The sequence below is a fragment of the Lithobates pipiens genome, unplaced genomic scaffold, assembly GCF_037356315.1.
Source record: "Lithobates pipiens isolate NorthernLeopardFrog02 unplaced genomic scaffold, aLitPip1_a1.2 Scaffold_8, whole genome shotgun sequence".
NCBI lineage: Eukaryota > Metazoa > Chordata > Amphibia > Anura > Ranidae > Lithobates > Lithobates pipiens.
In genome coordinates, this window is record NW_027507903.1 from 124570200 (window position 1) to 124596032 (window position 25833).

The following is a 25833-nucleotide window of genomic DNA, read 5'->3' on the forward strand; positions in this document are numbered from 1 at the left end:
CCAGTGTTTGCAGTGGTTGGAGGGGCCTGTGTCCTCTGGCTTTCGGATGGGGGGGGGGGGGGGGGGGGGGGGGGCGACGCTTCCTCCCTCCAGCTGTTTACTTACCAGTAACATCCACCGATTAATTCACGAATTCAGCCTGATAAACTGCATCCAGCTTATTTTACTAATTTTTACAGCCTTCTAGTGCTATACAACACCCAGAACAGCATTTCTGCGGGCTGTGTGGCCAGGTGTTCATGAGCTGCAGCCAGCCATACAATTCCATGTCATGCTCCGCAGCTGTTACATGTGATTGCACATGGAGCGATGACCTGCAGTTAGGGATGGATGAGCGGCCTTGACAAAGGACGGGGTATTAATTTTTCTGTGTGCTATTGCACAACAAAATCATGTCTATGTTCAAATGACATGTTTTGGTTTGGTCAGCAGCGTGTTCTGTCATAGCATGTTCTATCATAGCGTGTTCTATCATAGCGTGTTCTATCATAGCGTGTTCTATCATAGCGTGTTCTATCATAGCGTGTTCTATCATAGCAGCCCTGTCATTGCGTGTGTCTGTGGTGTTTGTCTGTAGCATGTTCCGTCAGTAGTGTGTCATGGCGTTTCATTCATAGCTTTCATTTGTAGCATTTCTGTCATAGCGATTTTCCTGTCACAGCAGTTATATTCATTCGTTGCATTCCTGTCGCAGCAGTTTCCCGTGTAAATTCATCAATAGCATTTTCCTGTCTAGCCTTCATTCATTGCATTTCCTATCGCAGCTTTTTCTTGTCATAGCTTTCTCCCGTGTAGGTTTCGTAATAGCATTTTCCTGTGTAGCTTTCATCCGCAGCTAGTTTACTGTTGCGATTTTTCCCTGTCGTAGCATTTTCTGTGTAGCTTTCATTCATTGTGGTTTCCTGTCATAGCTTTTCCTGTGTAGGTTTCGTTAATGGCATTTTCCCCGTCTTAGCATTTCCTGGGTAGCTTTCATTCACAGAGATTTTCCTGTCATAGCATTTCCCTGTGTAGCTTTCATTCATTACATCTTCCTGTCGTAGCTTTTCATTTCGTAACATTTCGTTCGTAGCATTTGCTGTGTTTCATTTCATAGCGCTTTTCCCGTCAAACAACTTTCCTGTCTTATCGATTTTCTGTGTATCTTCATTGGTAGCAATTTCCTGTTGCAGCAATTTTTCCTGTGTAGCTTGCAGTAGTGGCAATTTTCCTGTTGTAGCGATTTTCCTGTCATAGCATTTTATCGTGACGGCGTTTCATTCGTACCGTTTTCCTGCCATAGCATTTTCCTGAAGCAGCATTTCATTAACAACATTTTCCTGTCACGGCATTTCATTGGTAGCTTCTCCTATCGTTGCCGTTTTCCTGTCATTAGCATTTCATTCGTAGCTTTTTCCTGTTGCAGCATTTCAATCTTTGCATTTTCCTGTCTCAGCTTTTCATTCGTAGCGTTTTTTTTCTGTCGCAGCACTTCTGTCATTTGTTTTTCGATTGTAGCTTTCTGTCAGTTTTTCTTGTCATAGCAATTTCCATTTGTAGCATTTCCATGTCCTAGCGTTTGTCAGCTAGTGCTCGCATCTAGGATCTGTCACGTCTACGGATCCATACGGGCTGAAGTTTTGTTCCTTTTTGATTGTCGTCCCACAATCCTCTCACTCGTATAACATGCCTCATATGATGCACGCTCATTTCATTACACTCGTACGTCTACCCACCACAGTCTGTTGGTTCACTAGCTCTGAGGGTTGTTTTTGATATGTGCCTATTTTTTGCTGTCTTAGCATTTTGTTGGCAGCATTTCTGCTAGCTAGGACTCAATTCAGGTTCTGTCACATCCATGGACCCATACGGGCTGAGGTTTCGTTTCAATTGGTTGTTGTCCCTCAATCTCCTCACCCGCATAACATACCTCATACGATGCACACTCATTTCATTAAACTTGTATGTCTACCCACCGCGGTCTGTGGGTACCCTAGCTCTGGAGGTTTTGTTTTGCTACCCGTCTCTGTTCTGTTGCATGTTGTTCGTAGCATTTCTGGTAGCTAGGACTCACATCCAGGGTATTTCACGTCTACGGACCCGTACGGGCTGAGGTTTAGTTTTTAATTGATTGTCGTCCCACAATCTTCTCACCCGTATACCATACGTCATATGTGCATGCTCACCATTACACCTTTACTACTACCCACCACAGTCTGTGGGTATCTCAGCCCTGAGTGTTTGTTTTTAATTACCTGTATTGGCGCTGCAGGTTGCTCGGGCTCGCTCATTACATACACTAGGGTTGTGGCTTCATTAGGTTCACATTCACGCGCTGTTGGTCTTGTAATTTCTGCACCCAGATCATCATACTGTCAGGTACACATGGTGGTTGTTTCATGTGTTGTCTGTTCTCATTTCTCTAGTTTGTGTTTGCTTAGATCAGGATATGTTGTGCGTTTCGGAAGCTGCCTTTTCACATTCATTCCTCCACCGCCACATAGGGGTTTCAGTGCATGATAGCACCCCATCAAGGGGTGGGACCATACCAAATGCATAGCTTAGTTTCATCACTGGTGTACCCCTTTCCGGCCTCAGCTGGGGGGGGGGGGGGGGCAGTACATTTTAGGTGGCTATCCCAACCTCTTCCATTCGCCAAAGCAGCACGTTTTCTATGCATGATTCTTCAACCCAGATTCGTGCAGTACTTTATGCGTTCTCATGTCTATACGAAAATTGTTAGACAGGATGGAGGGGATCTTAGCACACTCGGCTTGCGCAGGGGCATTAGTCGTGGCTCCTGCTATTCTCAGTACGCCTGCAGGCGATGTTAGAATTTCTTTACAGTGGCATGTAGAACTGGGGAGAAGCTTGGTCTCAGGTAATGGATCTGGCCAATGGTTCTAATCCAGATTATTCCGAGGGCTTCTGTCAAGGGCGGGATGGTTTCATAGGTTCGTGTCTCTGGCTTTTGCTGCATATTGCATCGGCAATGTGGCCTCACCTGCCAATTCCATTAAATATCCATCAGGTGACCAGATTTTCAGGACCTACAAACTCCTGTCAGTCTATCCAATTTTTGCAACTCACCCTCTCTAAGCCATCAAGGGAGGGAAGTCTGGGATGTTCTCTTTGGCACAGATACCAGTTACCTGCCAGGTTTTTGTGGCGTTTCAGACTTCCTGTCTCCTTCCCTTGGCGCGGTTCCCAGCTAGTGTTCTAGGCGGTTCTCTTACCACGCTTACAACCTCCCCTTCATTTGAATAGATGGTTAAGCCAGGGGTTTCTGGTTATATTTCTGTACCACAGTCATGGTGTCGGATTAAAGTAGTTGTCCTTCTCTGCAACATTCCTTGGGTCTGCTCTTTCTCCATCCTCTCACTACAGTTCGTTCTCATGTCCAGGTTACTTGCCAAACCAGGCTTGAATCCTAAACCCCTTTTCTGAATATTCATCTGGTTCGGAGGCAGTTTTTGTAGGTCCCATACAGGGGGTCCCTTCAGGTTCATGGGGCGCTGGAGATCCTCTGTTCTAGCAGCTACATACGTAAACCCCCTTTTCTGTAGTCATCCAGACATTCACATTTTCTGGGCTAATAGTTGTTGCTGGCCCTTCTTTGTAGCTTTCACATCTCGCCTACTTCCTGTTTTTGCCGTCTTTTAGGCATACTGACCAGCCAAGCCAATGCACACCTCAGGTCTTGGTAGTTAGGGTTATCGGCTTTAAATCCCTCCTCCATCAGAGCCTTCGACGGCTCATTTCTGGGTTCCCACCCACCCGTTCCCCCATAATTCCATTTCACTACACATTTCATACATATTCATTCAGGGTATGCCCTCTTTTAGGCATACTGACCAGGCAGGCCAAGGCACAACTCGGGTCTTGGTAGTTAGGGTTATCGTATTTCCAGGTGAAGACTCTGACTACAAAGTATAAACTTTACCCACAAAAAACGACACTGTGGGAATAACTAAACTTTTTCACCCACAAAAAAACAGGGTGTCCCTCAGACAAGCATTACCCTCGAACAAATGCAACAGTGCATTTACTGAAAAGTACTGCACCCCCCCCCCCCCAATAAAAAAATTTAAAATAAAAAAAATAAATGTATGTGCAATTGCAGTTATACAGCCGTCTGCAAAACTTTGCAGCCAAAACAGGCATCAGCTGATGCACTGACATCTACCTTGTAGAATGTTGTAAAAGTGTGAACAGATGACCAGGTCGCCGCTTTACACATTACTTGAGCGACAGACACTTGGATGTCGGAAGGCCCAAGACGTTCCAATTGCCCTCATGGAGTGGGCAGTGACCGGAAAGGGGGGCACCTGCCCCTTCAAAGCATAGGCTTGTACTACAATCTGTCTGATCCACCTGGAAATGGTGATCCGACGAGACCGCCATGCCTTTTTTCGGATAAAAAGCCACCGAAAACAAACAAACAGGGAGGCTGACTTCTGAAATGGAGCCATTGCAGACAAATACACCCTCAGAGCCTGAACCACGTCCAGGGCATGAAGGGCCACTTCCTTAGGATGTGTCAGCTTAGGACACAGAGATGGTAACACAAGGTCTTCATTGATGTGGAATGCCGAAACCACCTTCGGCAGAAAAGACGGTTGCGGATGCACCACCACCTTATCCCTGTGGATAACCAGATAGGGCGATTTGCAAGACAAGGCCGCCAGTTCCGAAACCCTCCTAGCCGATGTGATGGCCACTAGAAAGACCACTTTCTGGGAAAAAGTCAACAGGGGAATCTCTCTGATATTTTCAATTGGCGGCTTTTGAAGCGCCGATAACACCAGGTCCAGGGACAACGGAGATTTGTCCCATTTTGGCAAAATCTCCTTCTGCAGGACTCTGGTGTGGAACTGGGCATACGGTACAGCCATGAAGGAGGCCACCACGAGTCCCAGGACTCACATGCAGAATTGCAGCGACGACCTGCGGTTCATCAACGGTTTTACCAGCTCTGAGAGTCTGCAACTTGTCTGAAGGGAGAAAAACTCTCGCTTCCATGGAGTACAGCATTAAGCCTAGGTACGCCAAAACGCCGAGTTGGTACGATCAGACTTTAGGTTCAGCCGTCACCCAAATTCCTGCAGGGTCTGCATGGTGATCGCCACATCCTCCTCTAACTCTGAGGCGGAAGAGAAGGAGATCGTTTAGGTATCCCACGATCGTGATCCCGCGTTGCTGTAGCAACACCAAAACAGGAGCCAATACCCTGGTAAAGACTCAGGGGGCTGATGCCAAAACCAAAAAGGGAGAGCTACAAACTGGTAGTGGGCTTCAACGACTGCAAATCACAGAAACTTCTGATGCCAAAGGCATATGGGTATGTGCAGGTACGCATTCTGGATGTCCAAGGACGCCAGGGAGTCCCCTTGATGGAGTGCAGCGACTACTGAGCGAACTGATTCCATTCTGAACCTCTGTACTTTCACAAAGTAATTGAGGGCTTTCAGGTCCAAGATTGTAGTCCCCAAAAAGGAAGGGGTAGGTCCAAACAGGTTTGAGTAGAACCCCTGGAAACGTTCCGATTCTGGAACAGGTACTATCACCCCGTGACTCAGCAGGTCCCTTACCGCCCCCAAAAGGGCCTCCCGGCGAATCGGGAGTACGGGGAAGTGCTGGAGTGGGAAGACAGTTTTGCGGCCAAGAGAGGAACTATCTTGTAGCCTGAGGAAATCAGATCACAGACCCATTGGTTGGACAGCCGAGAGGTCCACCGGGCTGCAAACTCCCGAAGGAGACCCCCCCCCACCCGTGTTGCAAGCGGGGGCAAACCTTCATGGGGTAGCACTTTTGCTCGCAGGCTTGCTGTTCCAGGGACACTTTGGTCCTTCAGAGGTTGCCCTGTCGGGCTGGGGACGCTTGGTTGAAGCTCCAGACAGACAAAAAAGCCGTTTGTGAGCGGAGAAAGAGGGCCCTTGCCTACGGCCTGGCTCCTTAGCTTTCCTGGCCTGTGGGAGTAGTGTACTCTTACCACCTGTGGCATTTTTAATAATGTCATCCAAAAAGGCTCCAAAAGAGCCCGGTCGCCAAGGAAGGGAAGATCTGTCAAAGCTTTTTTGGATGCCTGGTCAGCAGACCAGCATTTTCACCAAATCAGGCACCTCAGCACCACTGATGACACTGAAGCCCTGGATAACAGAGGAAGGGTATCCAGGGCTGCATTACAAATGTACTTTAGGCCTTGCACTAGTTGGTCTGCTAGTTCCATGCAGACAGGAGAAGCCTGTTCTCCCAATTCTCAGTGCAACAGTTTTGCCCACTCAGCGAACAACAAGTGCGGATGCCAGTACTGGTCACATAGTTGAACCCACAACCGTAAACAAGGAACGAGCCACTGCCTCGGCCTTCCTGCCTGTGGGGTCCTTAAATGCAGGAGTCCCCTTTACCGGGATCATGGTTACTTTGTTTAACCTGGATACTGGGGGGTCCATGACTGGAGAAGCTGACCATTTTTTGAGAAGGCTCTCCTCAAAGGGGTAACGCACCGCCATGTATTTGGGGACTGAAAAGGTCAGTTGCGGTTGACCTCATTAGTTGTGAGCTTATCAATATAAGTCAGATACGGGAACACCTTAGGTGAACGGGTTGGCTTAGGGACCGCTACATCAGCAGAGGGATCTGCTGGCTCCTGAATCTTCAGGGTATCACGCACAGCTGTGATAAGTGCTCCAACAAGCGCTTTGTCGCGCACGGACCTGTATGGGGACTGTCCGATTGGTACTGGTCAGCACCATCTGCAACAGAGCAGGGGTCACGAGCCTCAGCAGGGCCAGAGTCTGCTTCAGAGCTCTCCCCGGAGGCCGCTTTTTACCACCTTTGCGCCCACGTACCGTCTCCATCTTGGCAACGAACGAATTGAGGACCGCCGGCAAAGCGTCCAGAGGCACTGCAGGCAAACCGGTAGCAATTGCCTGGATTTCAGGGGCAGAAACACCAGTTTCTGAAGCCATGCTGACCCTACCCTGTCTGCCACCTGATGGGGACAGTGATGGTCTCGCCCTCCTAACTGCTGCTGGCAGAGAGGCCCTTTCCCGCAGGACTCACCACCCTGACTGCTTCTGCGCTGTCCAGCTAGTAGTGCCTGTGTCAGCTCCCAGGTGCATAGGAGAACACACTGCACAGAGCTGCTGCAAATGGCACTGAAATGGATCAAAAACGTGCTCAGGCTTCAAGAAAATGGCCGCCGAGCATCCAGTATAAAAGGACAGACAGGGAAAATGGCCACCGAGCTACAGGAAAGCATGTTGCTCCTTGCCCCACCAAAGATGGCCATGGCTGAGGGACAGTGAAACAAAAACAGGCAGAGAATGGCAGTGAACATTGCTACAGCGATCGACAGGTACAGCCTCCAGACACCCCCAGGGAGAGATCCACACACATCCAGGGCACAGCCAGCCAGTGCAGTCCCCCCAGGTGAGAGTCCCCCCCCCCGGAGAGCCCCTGCATATGACACATACACCGCTCAGCAGCATCCCCCACAGGGAGGGGGGGAGGGAATATAGGGAGAGGGAGAGAAGAGAGGGAGGTGAGGGACCCCTGAATCAACCTCCCAGGGAATGCCCAGCCCCACCGAAGCAGGGAGAGCTGTACTTACCAGTCCTGCAGAGCTGGGAGACATTCTATCACAGACCCACTCTGATCAGTACGGGGTGGCTGCTGGCCCAGCACACTGACACAGACATCAGTAGCCCGGTCATATGTGTGCCTCGGAGCATTAACGCTCACTGACCGCCTCTGGAGCGTAGGCCTGTCGTGGCCGACCCAGCGCAGAGCTCTGGTCTGCACACGCTTGCTGGCCAGGCTGGGGAGACTACAAGGATAAGAGTGTCCAGCCTGTCACCCAGCCAGCTGTTGATATCAGATCACAGGATCGCAAAAAGCAAAGCTTCTGCAGAAAAAACATGGACCGGTGGGTTCCTAGGTCCTTCTTCACTAGGCAAAATAAATCTGAAGCTGCAAGGCAGGCTGAGGGATGGTTACCCAAGGGACCACCCCTTGGGCGGAACTAGAAGTTTTGAGTTTTTTTCATTACAGGTCAACATGTTATGCCTAGTCCTCTCCTAAAGGTGGCGTAAAAGCCCAATGGTCTAAAGAGAGGAGCTGTGTCAGTCTGTGCATATAAGAGGAAAAAAAAAAAAATGTCTGTGCCCAATAACCATATGTTGATTGGTTTGTGCAAAAGTTATAGTATCTACAATCTATGGGACAGATTTTAAATTTCATTCTTTGTAATTTTTTTTTTTACTAGCAATGGCGACCATCAGCGATTTTTAGCGAGACTTGTCTGCCGCAAAGTGACACATTTTGAGGACCAGTGACACCAATACAGTGATCAGTGCTTAAAAAAAAATAATGCACTGTTACTAGACTGACACTGGCAGGGAAGGGGTTAACATATCAGGGGTGATCAAAGGGTTAAATGTGCTCCTAGGGAGTGCTTTGTAACTGGGCGGGGGCTGCTTTGGTTGTGAAAAGACTAATCCGTGTTTCTGCTTAGCAGAAACACAGGATCTGTCTCCCCTACTAGCAGAACAGTGATCTACCTTGTTTACATAGGCAAACCGCCATTCTGCTGCTCGAGATCAGCAGGTCCTCTGGCTGATGCTCACTGTATCCAATCACAGCAGGAGCTGGCCTCCGGGGCACAAAGCGCACCGCAAATCCGGAAGAGGCGATCACGTACATGTACATGATTTTGCCTGTAGGAGCTGCCGCACTGCAGTATATATATGTGGCTGGTCGCCAAGCAGTTAAACCCTTGATCGCCCTAGATGTAAACCCCTTCCTAGTCAGTGCCATTAGTACGACAGTGCATCATCATCACCGATTCACTGTATTGTCACTGGTGATGTCAGTGGCAGTTAGCCAGTTCCACTCAGCATCAGATTGCCCACTGTACTATTGCAGTTTCATTATATGTCAACAATTACCACCATTAGAGAGAAAAGAAAACACACACACACACACAGCCTTGCAAAAGTATTCACCCCCTTGGCATTTTTTCGTGTTTTGTTGCCTCACAACCTGAAATGAACATGGATTGTTTGAGGATTTGCACCATTTAATTTACAGAACATGCCCACAACTTTAAAGATTTTTTTTTTGGGACAAAATAAAAGAAAAAGTCAATGTGCATAACTATTCACCCCCCTAAAGTCAATACTTTGTAGAGCTACCTTTTGTGGCCATCACAGCCACTTTGGATAAGTCTCTATGGGCTTGTCACATCTTACCACTGTGATTTTTGCCCATTCCTCCTGGCAAAACTGCTCCAGCTCCTTCAAGTTGGGTGGTTTGCGCTTGTGAACAGCAATCTAAGTCTGACCACAGATTTTCTATTGGATTTTCTTGGATTGAGGTCTGGGCTTTGACTAGGCCATTCCAACACATTTACATGTTTCCCCTTAAACTGCTCAAGTGTTGCTTTAGCAGTGTGTTTGGGGTCATTGTCCTGCTGGAAGGTGAACCTCTGTCCTAGCCTCAAATCACACACACATATTTTAGCACCAGCCATCTTTCCCTCAACTCTGACCAGTTTCCCAGTCCCGACTGCCGAAAAACATCCCCACAGCATGATGCTGCCACCACCATGTTTCACTGTGGTGTTCTTGGGGTAACGTGATGGTTTTGCACCAGACAGAGTTTTCTTTGATAGCCAAAAAGTTCAACTTTAGTCTCATCAGACTAGAACACTGGTGAGCTCAGTAACATAAAAAAGGCCTGGACGTCCACGGAAGACAACAGTGGTGAATGATCGCAGGATCCCCTCTATGGTAAAGAAAAACCCATTAGCAACATCCAGATAAGTGAAGGATCGTTGCTACCAGTCAATCAGCAGCACTCCTTCCCTGCTCCTCCATGCTCACTGGAGTGCTGAGCTATGGAGGGGCGGGGAGCGGCTGTTTTAGGCTCTCAGCGGTTTGCCAAGACTACTATCAGCCCAGGCACCTGGCTGATCCAGACAGCCAGAGTCTGGGATGACGCAGTGACCGGACTGATCTGTGTAACGTCAGCAGAGAGCAGACTTCAGACCGCTCTCTGCTGAAGTGTGGCGAATGCTTGAAACATCTCATGACACAACGTCTTCTGTAAAACATGGAGGCAGTGTGATAGCACGGGCATGCATGACTTCCAGTGGTACTGGCTCATTGGTTATTGATGTGATAGAAGCAGCCGGATGAATTCTGCAGTGTTTACAAATGTACTGTCAGCCCAGATTCAGCAAAATTGATTGGACGGCGCTTCACAATACAGATGGACAATGATCCAAAACACACTGAAAAAGCAACCCAGGAGATACATACATACACACACACACATCTCTTAAATGGTTGCAGTTCCTAAAATTTGTACTTTATATTTATGGTCAACCCCTTGAATTAAAAGGTGAAAGTCTGCACTTCAAATTCATTTGGATCGTTTTAATTTTATTCTGGTGGCATTCAGAGCCAAAAGTATGAAAATTGTGCCTGTGTCCAAGAATAAAAAAAAAGGTGTGATCATGCGCTACCCACACCATACAAAGCATTGTTATAGCGAATGTTTCTGCCAACACCTATAGTGCCCCTACATACTTATAAAGAAAAAAAAAAAAAAAAAAAAGTGTCACGCTACATTCCAATAATAAAAAAAAAAAAAAAAAAAAAAAAAAAGAAGAGTCAATAATGCAATCAAATGTACAACATCAAAATAATCAGGATTGATATTAACCACTTACCACCCGCCCACTGTCAAATGACAAAGTGGTTTCGAAAACCCAGACTGGACGCCATAGACCGTACTCAGGATTTTGAGCCGCTGCCCGGGGGGCGCACACATCGCGGCGATCGTTGTTGCGGGGTGTCAGTCTCCAATGGAGACTCTGTACCACGTGATCAGCTGTGTCCAATCGCGGCTGATCAGTGTAAATAGGAAGAGCCGGTGAACAGCTTTTCCTCACTCGCATCTGTCAGACGCGAGTAGAGGAGGGCCGTTCGGCTACTCATCTGACAGGGGGGAAGGGGGTCTGTGCTGATCGATTATCAGCACAGCCCCCTTGAGGATGCCCACACTGGACCGCCAGGGACGCCACCAGACCATCAGGGATGCCCACCACCAGGTATGCCACCCTAGACCACCAGGTATGCCAATCAGTGCCGACAATGGGCATCACTGATTGGAATCCATCAGTACAATGGCGCCTATCAATGCCCATTCATGCCGCCTAGCCATGCCCATTCATGCCGCCTAGCCATGCTCATCCGTGCCAGCTATCAGTGCCCATCCGTGTCGACAAGTGCCACCTCATCAGTGGCGCCCCACCAGTGAAGGAGAAAACGTACTTATTTACAATGTTTTGAAAGAAAAAAAAAAAAAAAAAAAAAAACTTTCCAAATTTTCTGTCTTTTTATTTGTTTAGCAAAAAATAAAAACCGTAGAGGTGATCAAATACCACCAAAAGAAAGCTCTATTTGTGGGAAAAAAAAAAAAAGATAAAAATTTCATTTGGGTACAGTGTAGCATGACCGCGCAATTGTCATTCAAATTGCGAAAGTGCAGAAAGCTCAAAATTGGTCTGGGCAGGAAGGTGTTTAAGTGCCTGGTATTGATGTGATTAAAGTGTCATCAAGTATGCTCACATGGCATAACCAATATTCTTGAGTGCTAAAGCAAGTAAAATAATAAAAATATAAATAAAATCGACGCCCAACTGGGCAGTAAACCAAATCCCAGTGTTGTGAATCTAAACCTGTGAAACAAAAAAGTCCCATAAAGTGTAAAGCAATAGTGCGGTAAATTTCATCAATATAAATCACTTCATTTCATAACCTCCAGTGCGCCATCGTTATGCTCACACCACTCTGCAAGGGGGCCGCTCAACTCCAAATTTGATAAACGGCATTAGTGTAGTCATCCTCCCAGACTCAGCCATGTGCAGCATTTCGATACTCCTCTCATCCAATTAATGCATGCAATAATGAAAACGCATCTGGTGCAATACGTTTAAAAGTATTTATTAAAATAAGTAAACACTCCCATTAAAATTCTTGCATAACGAGAAGCATAATCACGCAGCATATAGCTGCTCAGTAATCCGAACTTCAGGTTTCAAAACACAACTGGAAGGGTCGTCAACCGGTTCCTCCCAACACAATCCTGGGTCTTTCCCAAACCCTTGCACCTTGCATAGTGGTGTGAGCACACTGGTGGAGCACTGGGGTATGGAATTAAGTGATTTAGATAGATGAAATTGACTGTACTTATTAATTTTTCTTTACACGTCATGGGACTTTTGTTTCACTGGAACAGTCAACACCGGGATTTGGTTCACTGCCCAGTAAGGTATCTGGACATTTTATATTTTACTTGCTTTAACACTTAATAGGAATATTGTTTATGCTATGTGAGCACACTTGATGAAACGTTAATTTCAATCCTGATTATGTTGATCTATTGTACAATTGATTGCATTCTTGACACTTTAAATTATTGAAATGTAGCGCAAAACTTTATATTTTTTTAATGTTACAAAATACATTTTGGACAACATCTTTGAAGACATTTGATTTTTACATTTTCTATTGGATGTTTTAAAGCAGAAGGTAAAAAGATATGGTTTTTAATTATTTTTTTTGGTTTAGATTGCAGGAAAAAAAAAAAAAAAAAAACCTAGTGGTGATCAAAACTCCACCATAAGAAAGCTCTTTGTGTGAAAAAAAAAAATATATAAAAAAACGTTAGTTTGGGTACAGTGTTGGATGATCGCGCAATTGCCAGTTAAATTAGAGCAGTGCTAAACGGCAAAAAAATGGCCTGGTCATGAAGGGGGGGGGGGAAATCTGCCAGAGGTCAAGTGGTTAAAATCAATCTGTGTCCTTGTAGAGCCTCTTGTAAATACTGCAGCCTTCTGCACATGCTGGGCCTATGAAGCAATCAAAGCCTAACCTCCGATTCAAATGCCAACCACCACAACCACCAGCCCACTGATCCAAAGGGTCCCATCGGTATTAGTTTAAGCACAGTACTTTCAGACAACACAAGTTGCCTGCACTTCAGATATCTCAAAGTTCAACTGCTGGCCTCGCTGAGAGGAAGAAATAAAAATAAATGAGAGAATGACTGTATTCATGTTTTAGTGCACTGTACCCGCGTTGCAGTGGTGTGAACCAGGCACATAGGAAACCATTTATTTTGCCTTGTTCATGCAGTAGGACTACTCTGCCACCGCATTTGACGTGAAATCTACCCTTAAGCGTTTTAAGGCAGATAAGTTAAGTCAAAATTGTGTTCAATGCTACCATTTCTGTGTTTTTAGCAACAAAATCAGAACTAGACAAAGATAAAAACACAAGCAATACAGTTTGATAATCAAAAGTAAAGCCATACTTTGTCTGAATACTCACCCTCCAGAGAGTACTGGCGACACCACTCTCACAAAAGGAGGATCAAAAGGAAAATTATCCTGTGGTAGAAAACAAATACTAAATATAAAATGGACCAAACCTTACATGAGGTATCAAACACTTAACAAGACACCATTAACTACTTAAAGACCAGGCCTTTTCTATAACTTTGTATAACAATTCAAATCAGTATTTTCTTGCTAGAAATATACACACACTTTTTTTTTTTAAGCAGAGACCCTATAGAATAAAAAGGCTATCATTGCAATATTTTATGTCACAGTGATATGCGCAACGGTCTTTCAAATACAATTTTTGGGGAAAAAATACACTTAAAAAAAAAAAAAACCCACGATATTTATTTACCCCAATGCATTTGTATAATGTGAAAAACGATGTTACGCCTGGTAAATAAATACCCAATATGTCATGCTTTAAAATTGCACACGCTTGAAGAATGGTGACAAACTACGGCACTTGAAAATCACCATAGTTAAAGCTTTAAAAAGGTTTACAGATTACCAGTTCAGCATTACGGGAGGTGGCTTTGCGCTAGAATTATTTCTCTCACTCTAATGTTTGCAGCGATACATCACGTGTAGTTTGAACATGGTCTACATATGCTTGCTCGACTTGTGCATGCATTTACTTCTGTGCACATGCACAGAGGGATGGGATGCTCCAAATCTCTTATTTTATCTGGTCTTTACGCTGTCCCTTTTTTGTATAACTTTTTTTCCTATAACAAGGAATGTAAACATCCCCAGTAATAGAAAGGATGAAAGGTCCTCTTTATTGAGAGATCTGGGGTTACCTTTAAAATAAAAATAAAAAAAATAAAAAAAAGTGGCCCTGGAACCAGAAGTGGCTGCTGTCGCTTGGTCCTAGAGATGAGTTGTGGCCATCTTGGCCTCACTTTGCTCCATGTCCAGCTAATGGCCACATCAGATGTCTCCCAGGCACGACTGGGAATTGGCGGGGAGGTGCACCCCTCTCCGCCACTTCTAAAAGTGATCCCGCGTCCAAGCCGCCCGTGGGACCACTTTTATCTTACAGAGAATCAGCCATAACAAAAATAAAAAAAAATACTGCTATCAGCTAGCTTCTGCCATAACACCAGTATTTAACAATAAAGTAATGACGCATTACTATGGGCTAGTCATCAAGAGGTTCAACACCATTTTCTGTTACCTATGAACCATAAAACAGACTTGGTGTAAGTAAGGCTCAAGTCAAAAATAACACACCAGGCTTCTATATATATGCTTTACCTTAAATGAGAAATTCAGTAAAATGCCGTCTATGCCTTCCTTTTCTTTTAAGACCAAGAGGTCACTATGTAATGGGCTGTCCGGGTCAACCCTACAAAAAAGGACAAAAAAATCCCATATAAAAATGAGTGGTTAGCAACTGCAAACACCTTCAAATACGACAATATGGATCTCATAATATGCAACCCTGATGAAAAATATTTAAAATGTACACTTATTATAATTTATTGCCAAGAAAGCAATTCATTAATTTATAAATTATCAAGAAAAAGACAAAGAATGGATATTGCCAAGTCAGACAATCAGAAGTAATGCTGAAAGGAGCAGAATGAGGAAAAATTGCAACATATTGTTACTACGATCATTTTAAAAGACATTTATAGTAAAATTTAAATGGTTTTCAAAATCCCTACTCATATCAAGCAGTCAATAAATCCAACTGTTACAAGTCCACATAACTTTTCTTTCATAATGATCTACATTACGTTACTCAAACTTGCACTAGCTCCAAATATTAAAATATTTATTTTACACGTCCAAATGCGAAAGTGGCATCCAATTAGGGAGGTCAGAGAGTCCAATGAAAAGTTAAGAAAAAAACTCTTACTTAAGCAGCTTAACATGCCACTCGTACAGGCTGTCGTTTACAAGTTCCACTGAATAAATTCCTGAAAATTGGATAAAAAGAAAAAGAAAAAAAAAGTTACAAAGGAATCAGAAAATACAGTTACTTTATAGTGCTCAAATAACACCTTAACCCTTACTGTAAGTTTTTGCTTTAATATGTACTTGGACACCTGCACAGCAAATGGTGACACAGGACACCTGGGATGAAGCATATGAACAGATATAGAGGAAGAGAGATTATATAAAGAAACGTGAAGAAATTGGTCACCAATACACCTGGACAATAGTGAGAATGATAGAAAAAAGGTGCTCAACATTGCTGGGCTTCTATTTACCTGGCTGTCAATCTGACACATGCATTCCCCAAATCACGAATAAATACAGAGAATGCACTTCTGACTTCACCTGCTGCATGTTTATGGTCAGCAATTTAAAGTAGTCAAGCCAGAGAAAGTAGTTAGTGATTGTAAAGCCTCACGTTAAAAAAAATAAAAAATAAAAATAAAAGTAACAAATATATATAAAACTTGGCATACTTACCTGCTCTATGCAATGGTATTGCCCAGATCCTCTGCTGGTGCTCCTGGCTCCCCCCCCCCCCCCCCCCCCCCACAAGTGTCCACCATAGCTAGATGATTGCTATGGGGGCATTAGTACAGGCTCACTTCCAAGCTCACAGCAAGGTCAGGCAGAGCGGCTTGGCCCCGCCTCCACCTCCCTGGCGGTCATTCACAGCAGCTGAAGTCAATGGTCCATGCTGCTGTCTCTGAGCCTGGGAGAAGGGTGAGAGCCAAGAGTCGCTGCTCTCATGAACAATGCTGGATCAAGATCAGCCTCAAGTATATAGGGTGGGTATCTTAATGCAGAGAATGCATTAAGGTAAAAAACCTTCAGCCTTTAGAATCACTTTAAAAAGTGTCCACACTCCATTACATGAAAAGGTCTAAATACAAAGGCGGACAATGCTTTTGGGTAAAGGTGGGACTTGCCATAGAATGGAATGGTAGTCAGCCAGCATTTGCAAATGTAGGGCTATAGCTACATGATGAAGTTTAAAGAGGAAGTAAAAGCTGCTTTTTTTCCTTACTTGCAAAGTAAAGGCATAATATGCATCGCATACTAGCACATTGTGTGACACTTGCCTTCAAACAAAGCCCTTGTCTTCACCAATGGAGGCCGCATCAATCTTCACATTTATCTTCTGGGTCCGAGACTCCGGCTGTGTTATCAAGAAAGCTTTCTTGATCTACCTGACCTTAGCTTGGTATCAAGAGATCCCCAAATTTTCCACTTAAGCAATTGAACAGTACTGACTGGCATATTCAAGGCTTTGGATATCTTTTTATATCCTTTTAAAGTTTCATTACCTTGTTACATGGGTCTTTTGACTGTTCTTTTCTACCCCCTCATGGCTCAGTGTCTACCCTGCTTATTGCAGCCATGTGAGAGCCAACAAACTCATTGACTATTTATACACAGACACCAATTGTGATTTAGAAAGCCACAAATGTGAGAAATTAACCTTTAATTGCAATTTTAATCTGTGTGTGCGCCACCTTTTTGTATCAAGGCCAAACATTCCAGGGTATGTAAACTTTTTAAATCGTAACAGAAATCGCCCAAAAGGCCCTGATAAAAAAAGATCCAAAAAAAAAAAAAAAAACATGCGATAAATGCGATCGCTATGCTTAAATAAAAGTTTTTTTGGCATGGTCATATTTTCAATATTAATGCCAACATTTCACAATTACTGCCAGGGTATGCAAACTTTTGAGCACAACTGTACTTCACTTTTCAAAGGGACTCTAAATGCATGTCAAGTCAGCCCTTTTTGTAGTGCCATATGTCCCCCTTCCACTTAACATGCATTTTACCCATCTTCTGCTGAAGAAGCTTCTTACTAAACTTCCCTTCAAAAGTTTGTTTCTATGTGCATACAAACGCCATGCCAACACCAACATTTGTAAACATTAGAAAATTACTACATGATGCTTTATTTTAAAAACAAAAAACGAGACACATACATATACACCCATACATACAGTACAGACCAAAAGTTTGGACACACCTTCTCATTCAAAGAGTTTTCTTTATTTTCATGACTATAAGACTATATGTCTTATATTCTAGGGTCTTCAAAGTAGCCACCTTTTGCTTTGATTACTGCTTCACACACTCTTGGCATTCTGTTGATGAGCTTCAAGAGGTAGTCACCCGAAATGGTTTTCACTTCACAGGTATGCCCTGTCGGGTATAATAAGTGGGATTTCAAGCCTTATAAATGGGGTTGGGACCATCAGTTGTGTTGTACAGGAGGTGGATACAGTACACAGCTGATAGTCCTACTGAATAGACTGTTAGAATTTGTATTATGGCAAGAAAAAAGCAGCCAAGTAAAGAAAAACGAGTGGCCATCATTACTTTAAGAAATGAAGGTCAGTCAGTCCAAACAATTGGGAAAACTTTGAAAGTGTCCCCAAGTGCAGTGGCAAAAACCATCAAGCGTGACAAAGAAACTGGCTCACATGACGACCGCCCCAGGAAAGGAAGACCAAGAGTCACCTCTGCTGCGGACGATAAGTTCATCCGAGTCACCAGCCTCAGAAATCGCAGGTTAACAGCAGCTCAGATTAGAGAACAGGTCAATGCCACACAGAGTTCTAGCAGCAGACACATCTCTAGAACAACTGTTAAGAGGAGACTGTGTGAATCAGGCCTTCATGGTAAAATAGCTGCTGCAAACCACTGCTGAGGACAGGCAACAAGCAGAAGAGACTTGTTTGGGCTAAAGAACACAAGGAATGGACATTAGACCAGTGGAAATCTGTGCTTTGGTCTGATGAGTCAAAGTTTGAGATCTTTGGTTCCAACCACCGTGTCTTTGTGCGACGCAGAAGAGGTGAACGGATGGACTCTACATGCCTGGTTCCCACCCTGAAGCATGGAGGAGGTGTGATGGTGCTTTGCTGGCGACACTGTTGGGGATTTATTCAAAATTGAAGGCATACTGAACCAGCATGGCTACCACAGCATCTTGCAGCGGCATGCTATTCCATCCGGTTTGAGTTTAGTTGGACCATCATTTATTTTTCAACAGGACAATGACCCCAAACACAGCTCCAGGCTGTGTAAGGGCTATTTGACCAAGGAGAGTGATGGGGTGCTGCGCCAGATGACCTGGCCTCCACAGTCACCGGACCTGAACCCAATCGAGATGGTTTGGGGTGAGCTGGACCGCAGAGTGAAGGCAAAAGGGCCAACAAGTGCCAAGCACCTCTGGGAACTCCTTCAAGACTGTTGGAAAGCCATTTCAGATGACTACCTCTTGAAGCTCATTAACAGAATACCAAGAGTGTGCGGAGCAGTAATCAAAGCAAAAGGTGGCTACTTTGAAGACCCTAGAATATAAGACATTTTCAGTTGTTTCACACCTTTTTGTTCAGTATATAATTCCACATGTGTTAATTCATAGTTTTCATGCCTTCAGTATGAACCTACAATTTTCATAGCCATGAAAATAAAGAAAACTCTTTGAATGAGAAGGTGTGTCCAAACTTTTGGTCTGTACTGTACACACACACAAAAGAGACAAGGTATTCTTTGGAGGGCGGGAGAACCTAAAGTCTACTTTGATTACTGTAGAAACCATTTGTTTTAAATGCATTAATATGTATGGGCAAGAATATTTAAATCCAAACTGATCTTGCATATTTATCTAAAGAAGCAGTAGTTAGCAGTACAATTCCTATTTAACAAGCCCAATCTGACATTTTCTATTTTTTGGTGAAAGATGGAATATTCAAAAGAAATGTATGGGAGGCAATAATTTTAAAAAATTTTATGTGCCACATCCAAAATTTGGAACAAAATATTGTATATAGCCAATGGCTCCTGATGCTGTATCCAAGCCAATGAGTAGTAAGAGCCTTGAGATTAAGTTCAGGTAAGCATTTAGGTGGGTTGAAGCTGCATGCAGAAAGTTTTTACCTTACTGCATAGAATACATTAAGATAAAAAAAACCTTCCGTCTTTACAACCACTTTGAGGGAAAAAAAAATTGCAGAGGTAAAGCCCACTCTAGACTGCTTTTTAACACTGCAACAAAAATATGAAAAGGCAAGTTTATATAAAATGGGAGAGAGTGGCGACATAATTGCAGTGGCACCTAATAGCTTTTGTGGACCTTTTAGGCTTCATGTACGCTGCTGCTGGTAAACTGACATTTAGGGGCAGTTGGGAGTTTGTTTTCAGCTGCCCCTGAACTCATCTCAATGTTATCTTATCAGTACATGTACATGGTCATTTAAAGTAGTTTCCAGGCAGTTGAGCTTAGCAGTAGTAATGCCAAATGACCTCAACAGCTTTTAAAAAGCGGTAACCTGCATTTAGCTGCGTTTTGTTTACAGGCTTTTTAATGGAGACACATTTTTGACCATTTTCAATGTAAAAAACGCTTCTAAAAACACAAATGCGGCATGTAAACATGGCACAACAGATGTTTTTAAACATCGGTTACCATTGATCAAGTTGAATCATTCAGGAGAGGTTTTAAAACATCCCGTGTACATGAAGCCTAACAGCAGGCAAGACACACATGACTAATGACGGACTCGATTAGCGTTTAATATGGCAAATCTTTAGTATTGCTTTCTTAAAAAGGCAGAGAACACAAAAAAGGGACAAACCTGTTTTATAACTCTGTGATCTGTAGATATCCCTGAGCTCTTTCATAAGACGGTCAGAAGCTTGTACGGATCCAGACACTGCACCCTAATGCAAGGGGGAAAAAAAAAAAAGTTACATTTGATATGATTTACCTCCTCAAGCAGCCTTACTCAAGCAATCTCACCTCAGTAAAAATAAATCTGAACTTTTGAGAAAGGGGAAAAAAAAAAAATATAGATATGCATCAAACGTTATCATAATCATCTTGTACAAGCTTGACACTAGCCACTTGCTGACCGGGCCATACCTCGACGACGGCTACAGCACGGTGGACTAGTTCTGGGAGGGCACACAATGACGTCCTGCTGAAATCACGCTTCCCGCGCTCGCCCGGGAGGGTCTGATCGGACCCAGCGCATCATGGATCGGGGTAAATGGCCCATGACAGCTGCCCTTTACCTTGTGATTGCTTCATCCAATGACAGAGCATTCACTTGTCAACAAACCCACGCATGTCTAGTTCAGCTCTCTCCTCTCAGCGATCAGTACAGCGTGTGAGAAGAGGGAGCCAGTGCAGCAGCACAAGTGGACTGGATCTGAAGCGACCATAGCGCTGACCTACATCACATCAGTGTTCTCCTGTGCCTCACAAAAGTATAATAGGTAGTCAGGAAGTTAGATGTGCAATTTATGTCCCTAGAACATCTAACAGCGCTCTCTGCATGTTGGGCCTCTGTAAGTGACCAGGCTGTGTAAAAGTCTCACATGTGGAATCGTCATACTAAGGAGTAGCAGCAGAATCTTTTGGGGTGCAATCATAGCCATGTACAGGCCATGTGTTAGAAATATCTTATAAAATTGACAACTTTGTGAGAAAAAAAAAAAAAAAAAAAAAGAAGAAGAAGTCTTTTGCCTTTCCACATTTTGCAAAAAAAAATAAAAACACCCCACATGTTCAAAAGACTCACGATGCCTCCTAGATTATGTGTTGGGGTGTTTGCTTTCCAAAATGGCCTTTTTACACGGGAGTATAAGAGTTTTTTTTTTTACTAACCTGAAAATGACATGCACTGTTACACACAGCCGAGTAAAGATCAGTAATACAGGGCTGAGGTACAGAGCAGTAAAAAAAATAAAAATTTACATTTGAGTGCAGTAATTTACCTGCATGTTTACGCATTTAACCCCTTCATACCCAAGGGTAATACAAATGTTAATGCCCAAGTGCAATTTTGACTTTGACTGTTAAAAATTTTAGTATAATTGTACCTATTGTGTATCCGGGTGAATTGAGCTCGATTATACCTTTTTTCCCCCCCCAGGACAAAATTTGGCTTTTTTTGGTGGTAAAGAGTAACGGATATCTCCTTTTTTTTTTTTAATCAACAAAAGAAAAACTAGCCCAAAAAGTAAAATGATTTTTTTCCCCCTTCAATTTAGCTGCACAATTCTTGTGGTTATCATAATTTACCACCAAATAACCAAAAATAAAATTCTCCTGTTCCTGACGATCTCAGATATATTGTGTGTATTGGTAGTTCTTTGTAGCCATAGTACAGCCCAGAAACAATGGTGCACATACTTAATACTACCCAAAATATGTAGACCATGACGTTGGCCCCGGACCTCAACACTAAGGCCCCTTTCACACAATAAGCCAGCGTGGATCTGCCTGTCCGTTTTTCAGTGAGCAGGGACAGCCCTGCCACCCACCAGCACAGCGGGGGATCCACAAAGCGATCTGGTGGAGTCTGCTAAGCGGATCTGCCCTGTGTGAAAGGGGCCTAACCCTGGCAAACCTTGTTCTTTTTACACACTTTAGTTTGTTTACATATCCCTCTGCTGCAAGAAGCAGAATATACAATGTATTTTACTCCCCATTCATAAGAGGATGTAAAACACAGGGGCGGGCTCACAGTGACTGATCATCGTGATAGCCAATCACAAACGATCAGGTGACCCGAAACCTAGAGTCCTGGGTCCCGATCGTTAGTACTAAGACTCGGGGCTCTCATGGGAGACAGGTCTCTGTGCCTGGAGTGTGCGGTGCACTCCCAGCATAAAGGAGATACACATATATGCAGCCACAAGATTGAAAAAAAAAAAAAAAAAAAAACTGCATATATGTGTGCGGTCTGCGGGAAGGGGTTAATGATTAGGAGCGTAAAAAAACTTTTACAATACTAGCCTTGAAGAAGAATTTTACTAGTCTATATGCTTGCACACCTTTACCTGCCTATACTAAACATTACTCAGGTCTTTAAAGTTTTTGGCCCCTTGCAAACATGTGTCATGAGCGCTTAAACAAAAACCAGTAAATTGCGATGCCCTTGTGCAAAGGGCCTTACCCGTGTTTGGCATTTTTTTCTGCCTCTGAACGCAGCGCTTGCGCAGTATGGAGGAGGAGGCTCCAAAAGTTTCCGAAGAAGAACGGTGCCTGCGCACTGAATCCAGGTGCAAGTCCCACCATCCAAGTGGATATACGGTAGCACATAGTAACATTGCCCCTCGCAGGCTCGCCATGCTTCAGGCACAGCCTCGCCTGGCTATTTTTTATTCTAACTCTATGTCCACTTGGATGGTGGGGCTTGAACCTGGACTGACTGCGCAGGCACCGTTCATCTTCGGAGACCTTCACCATCTCCTTGTCCTCCGTACTGTGCAAGCGCAGTACAGGACGGACACTATCCGAGGGTGTCAGTATTTGACACATCACCGGCATGAGGAAAAGCAGAGACATGTTGAGCACCAAGCTTTTTTTTTTAAACCATCAAGATCAAGGAACACCCCAATACCACGTCCTAGTGGGAGGTTTCTTTTGACTTGATATCACAGGACGTATACAAGTGGTTCTAACCCTTTTGGCTTGATCAATGGGTCCTTTCTATTCTTCTCTTCTCACTTTTTCTTGTATTGTTCAATTAATTTGTAGCATTTGATGTGTAATTGTATTTATATCAATTGTGTTACAATTTTTTTATATGTGCCTTTAAAGTCCATTTCTTTTTCCCACTTTTCAAACAATTTAATAGAACGCACAGCTAAGCAGATATTGTTCGGCAGTCATCAACTTAGACCAGTGTTTACATGGGAGGTCCATACACATGCTTCTTTCAAAGTCTTCATTATTTATAGGTTGCAAAGCACCCGTGTCACTACAGAACACAATTTTTGTTTTCAGTCATGATCTGGAAATAAGAGCACTCTAAACTTTGGCTAAACTTTTAAAGGGGCTACCTATTTGTAGAAGACTAAGATCCTTAATATTATCAGCTAAGGGACGTTGCAAGCTGAGCACTTTATTAAAAAGGTAGTTATAATCCCTGTTAAGGATTCTGGCTAAGATGTTGGCTATCCTCCCATCTAAAGTTATAGCAAAACTTGCGCACCCAGACCTATCAGGATATAGTCCCGATATAAGTATATTGCTATTAATATCCATAGACTAATGTATAAATCCCACCACAAAATGTTGGCAATAGAACCATTAAATATAATGGTACACAAGATCCGTGCACCCACTCTTGGCCCCATCACTGCGCCAGGCACACACTAAATGAGAGAAGCTGCTTTTTTAAACAGATAAAAAACGCATTTACCATATGTATTAAAAATAGTGACACTGATGATTAAACCATAAATATGGGGGGAGAGAAACGAAACAAAAAAAAAAAAAAAAAAAAAAAAAAAACACCCAGTGACAAGTGTTTAGTGACCAAACAGCTGAGGATAGATAATAACCAATATAAACATAGTCCGTGACTAGACAGTCCATATGCAAGACATATTATTCCCATGTTGTGCACATGTCTTAAAAATCTTGCACCACACCACGTGCACTTGGTGATTCCACCCTTTAGATATGCACTCACCAGATGAAGATGCCTTGCACTTTCATGCTTAGCAAGTCAGCCTCAATCCTCACAGGGTTAAATCATTCAACAACATTCAATCATGAGCCCAGATGTTAGACTCTCCACATATAATAAAGCAAAGTGTTCCAATAATGTAGCAACGTTAAAATAAATGTATTAAATAAAAAGCGTCAAACATTGCACTCACATAGGAACAAGTAAATAAGAGCATGTATATAGCCACTTGCAACAGCAAGAACTGGCAACATATGGTCACAACAGACCCAGGGTGTGTGATCCAAATCTCATCCATAAGAGATCATGAACCTTGTGGCGTCACAAATGGTTGCCGTACAGCCAGGTACCAACACGTTTCATCACCACGACTTACTCATGGGATCCATTAGTTATTTATCATCAATTTGCTAGTCACTGGGTGTTTTTGACATGGTATTGTTTAAGCCCCATACACACCATCAGATTTTCTGCTGATTTTTTCCTTCAGATTTACCAAAACCATGTAGTGCAAGGGCCTGCCTGATCGCATACACATTCAAACTCCTAAGGTTTGACCGCATATTATATGGTTTTGGTAAATCCGAAGGAAAAAAAATCTGCAGAAAATCTGAGTGCGTATGGGGCTTTAGTCATCAGCACCACCATTTACTTTAATTTATATGGTAAAATGCTTTTTATAAATCAAACCATCTCATCTTTAGATGCCATTAAGGCATTTGATAGAGTGGAATAGGGTTATCTCTGGAATGTCCTGGATAAAATTTTATTGGGTGAAGAATTACATGGGTTAAGCGGTTATCAGTGTAAACAGCCCGTCTTAGAATGAGTCAAATCTGGTAGGACAGATCAAAAGTGATCTTCAAAAATGGGACAAAGATTTTTACATGGTTCGGGAGAACCAATATTATTAAGATGAATGTGATGCCTAGACTGTTATACATAATCCAAACTATACCGATTAAGATCCCGCCAAGTTTTTTCAAGGATCTTAGATCAAGATTTATGAAGTTCATCTGGGCTGGGAAACCAGCAAGAGTACGTCGAGATATCTTAGTACTCCCCAAAGGAAAAAAAAGAGGGATAGGACTCCCAGACCCAATAAAATACCAGGAAGCTTCACATTTTGCCAGAGTAGTGGAATGGTGTAGGCTTAAAAACGAAAAACCGTGGATACAGACAGAACAAGCAGCGATAGATATCCCATTGGAAAGATTAGAGTGGATTCCAGATACAGAAATACCAGTAGGAATGAGAAAACATCCAATACTAGGGGAGACATTATGAATAACTAAAAGAGTATTTAGAAAAACATCTATTTCAAGAATTCCCAGTCCGCTCCTTCCCATCCTGGGTACCCCGGCATTTCTACCGGGAATGACAGATCCAAAATTTAAAACAATACGAGACAGAGGCATAAGCAGAATTTGTCATTTCTCGGTAGGCAATCGGTTAATGACTAAAAAAAGATATTGAAAAAGGAATGACATTAGGGCTAGATCCCTTCAGAATGAGGCAATTAGAAACCTTTATTAGATCTAAATCAAAGGTATATGTAGAAATAAGGGCATTGACTGAGTTTGAAGAGATCTGTTTGAAAGGAGAGGAACTGAGACATTTGATGTCTTATTTTTATAGTATGTTAATAGAACAGGAGACTCCACAAGAATTGCCCTTTCTGCAGGCTTGGGAAAGAGACTACATTCTCCCCAGAACAAAAGGATAAGATGTTGCTGTTTAATCAAATGGCCTCGATGACAAGCAGATATCAAGAAGGGGGATATAAGATCCTCACTAGGTGGTATAGAACACCAAAAGTGTTACATCAAATTTACCCCCAGATATCAGACATGTTGGAGATGTCATGGAGCAGAGGGAACACTACTACATATATTTTGGGAATGTCCAAAAATTAGAGTGTTCTGGGAGATGGTAGCCGATACTATTGTAAGGATTATAGGAATTGACCTGGGAGATAAACCGGCAACTTTTTGCTGGATATCCCAATGGCAATAGAAA

At 43.4% G+C, this 25833-nt stretch overlaps 1 protein-coding gene across 1 annotated transcript in view; it reads right to left on the reverse strand.

Annotated features, from left to right (window-relative positions):
- Window positions 1–25833, reverse strand: part of UBE2Q2 (ubiquitin conjugating enzyme E2 Q2) — an 81523-nt gene that overhangs the window by 11616 nt on the left and 44074 nt on the right. The window contains exons 6-9 of the mRNA XM_077472729.1: window positions 19966–20050; window positions 15261–15321; window positions 14654–14744; window positions 13383–13441 (exon numbers count right to left, since the gene is read on the reverse strand). Of these exons, the coding sequence (XP_077328855.1) occupies window positions 13383–13441; window positions 14654–14744; window positions 15261–15321; window positions 19966–20050 (296 nt within the window). The remainder of the gene's footprint in view (window positions 1–13382; window positions 13442–14653; window positions 14745–15260; window positions 15322–19965; window positions 20051–25833) is intronic.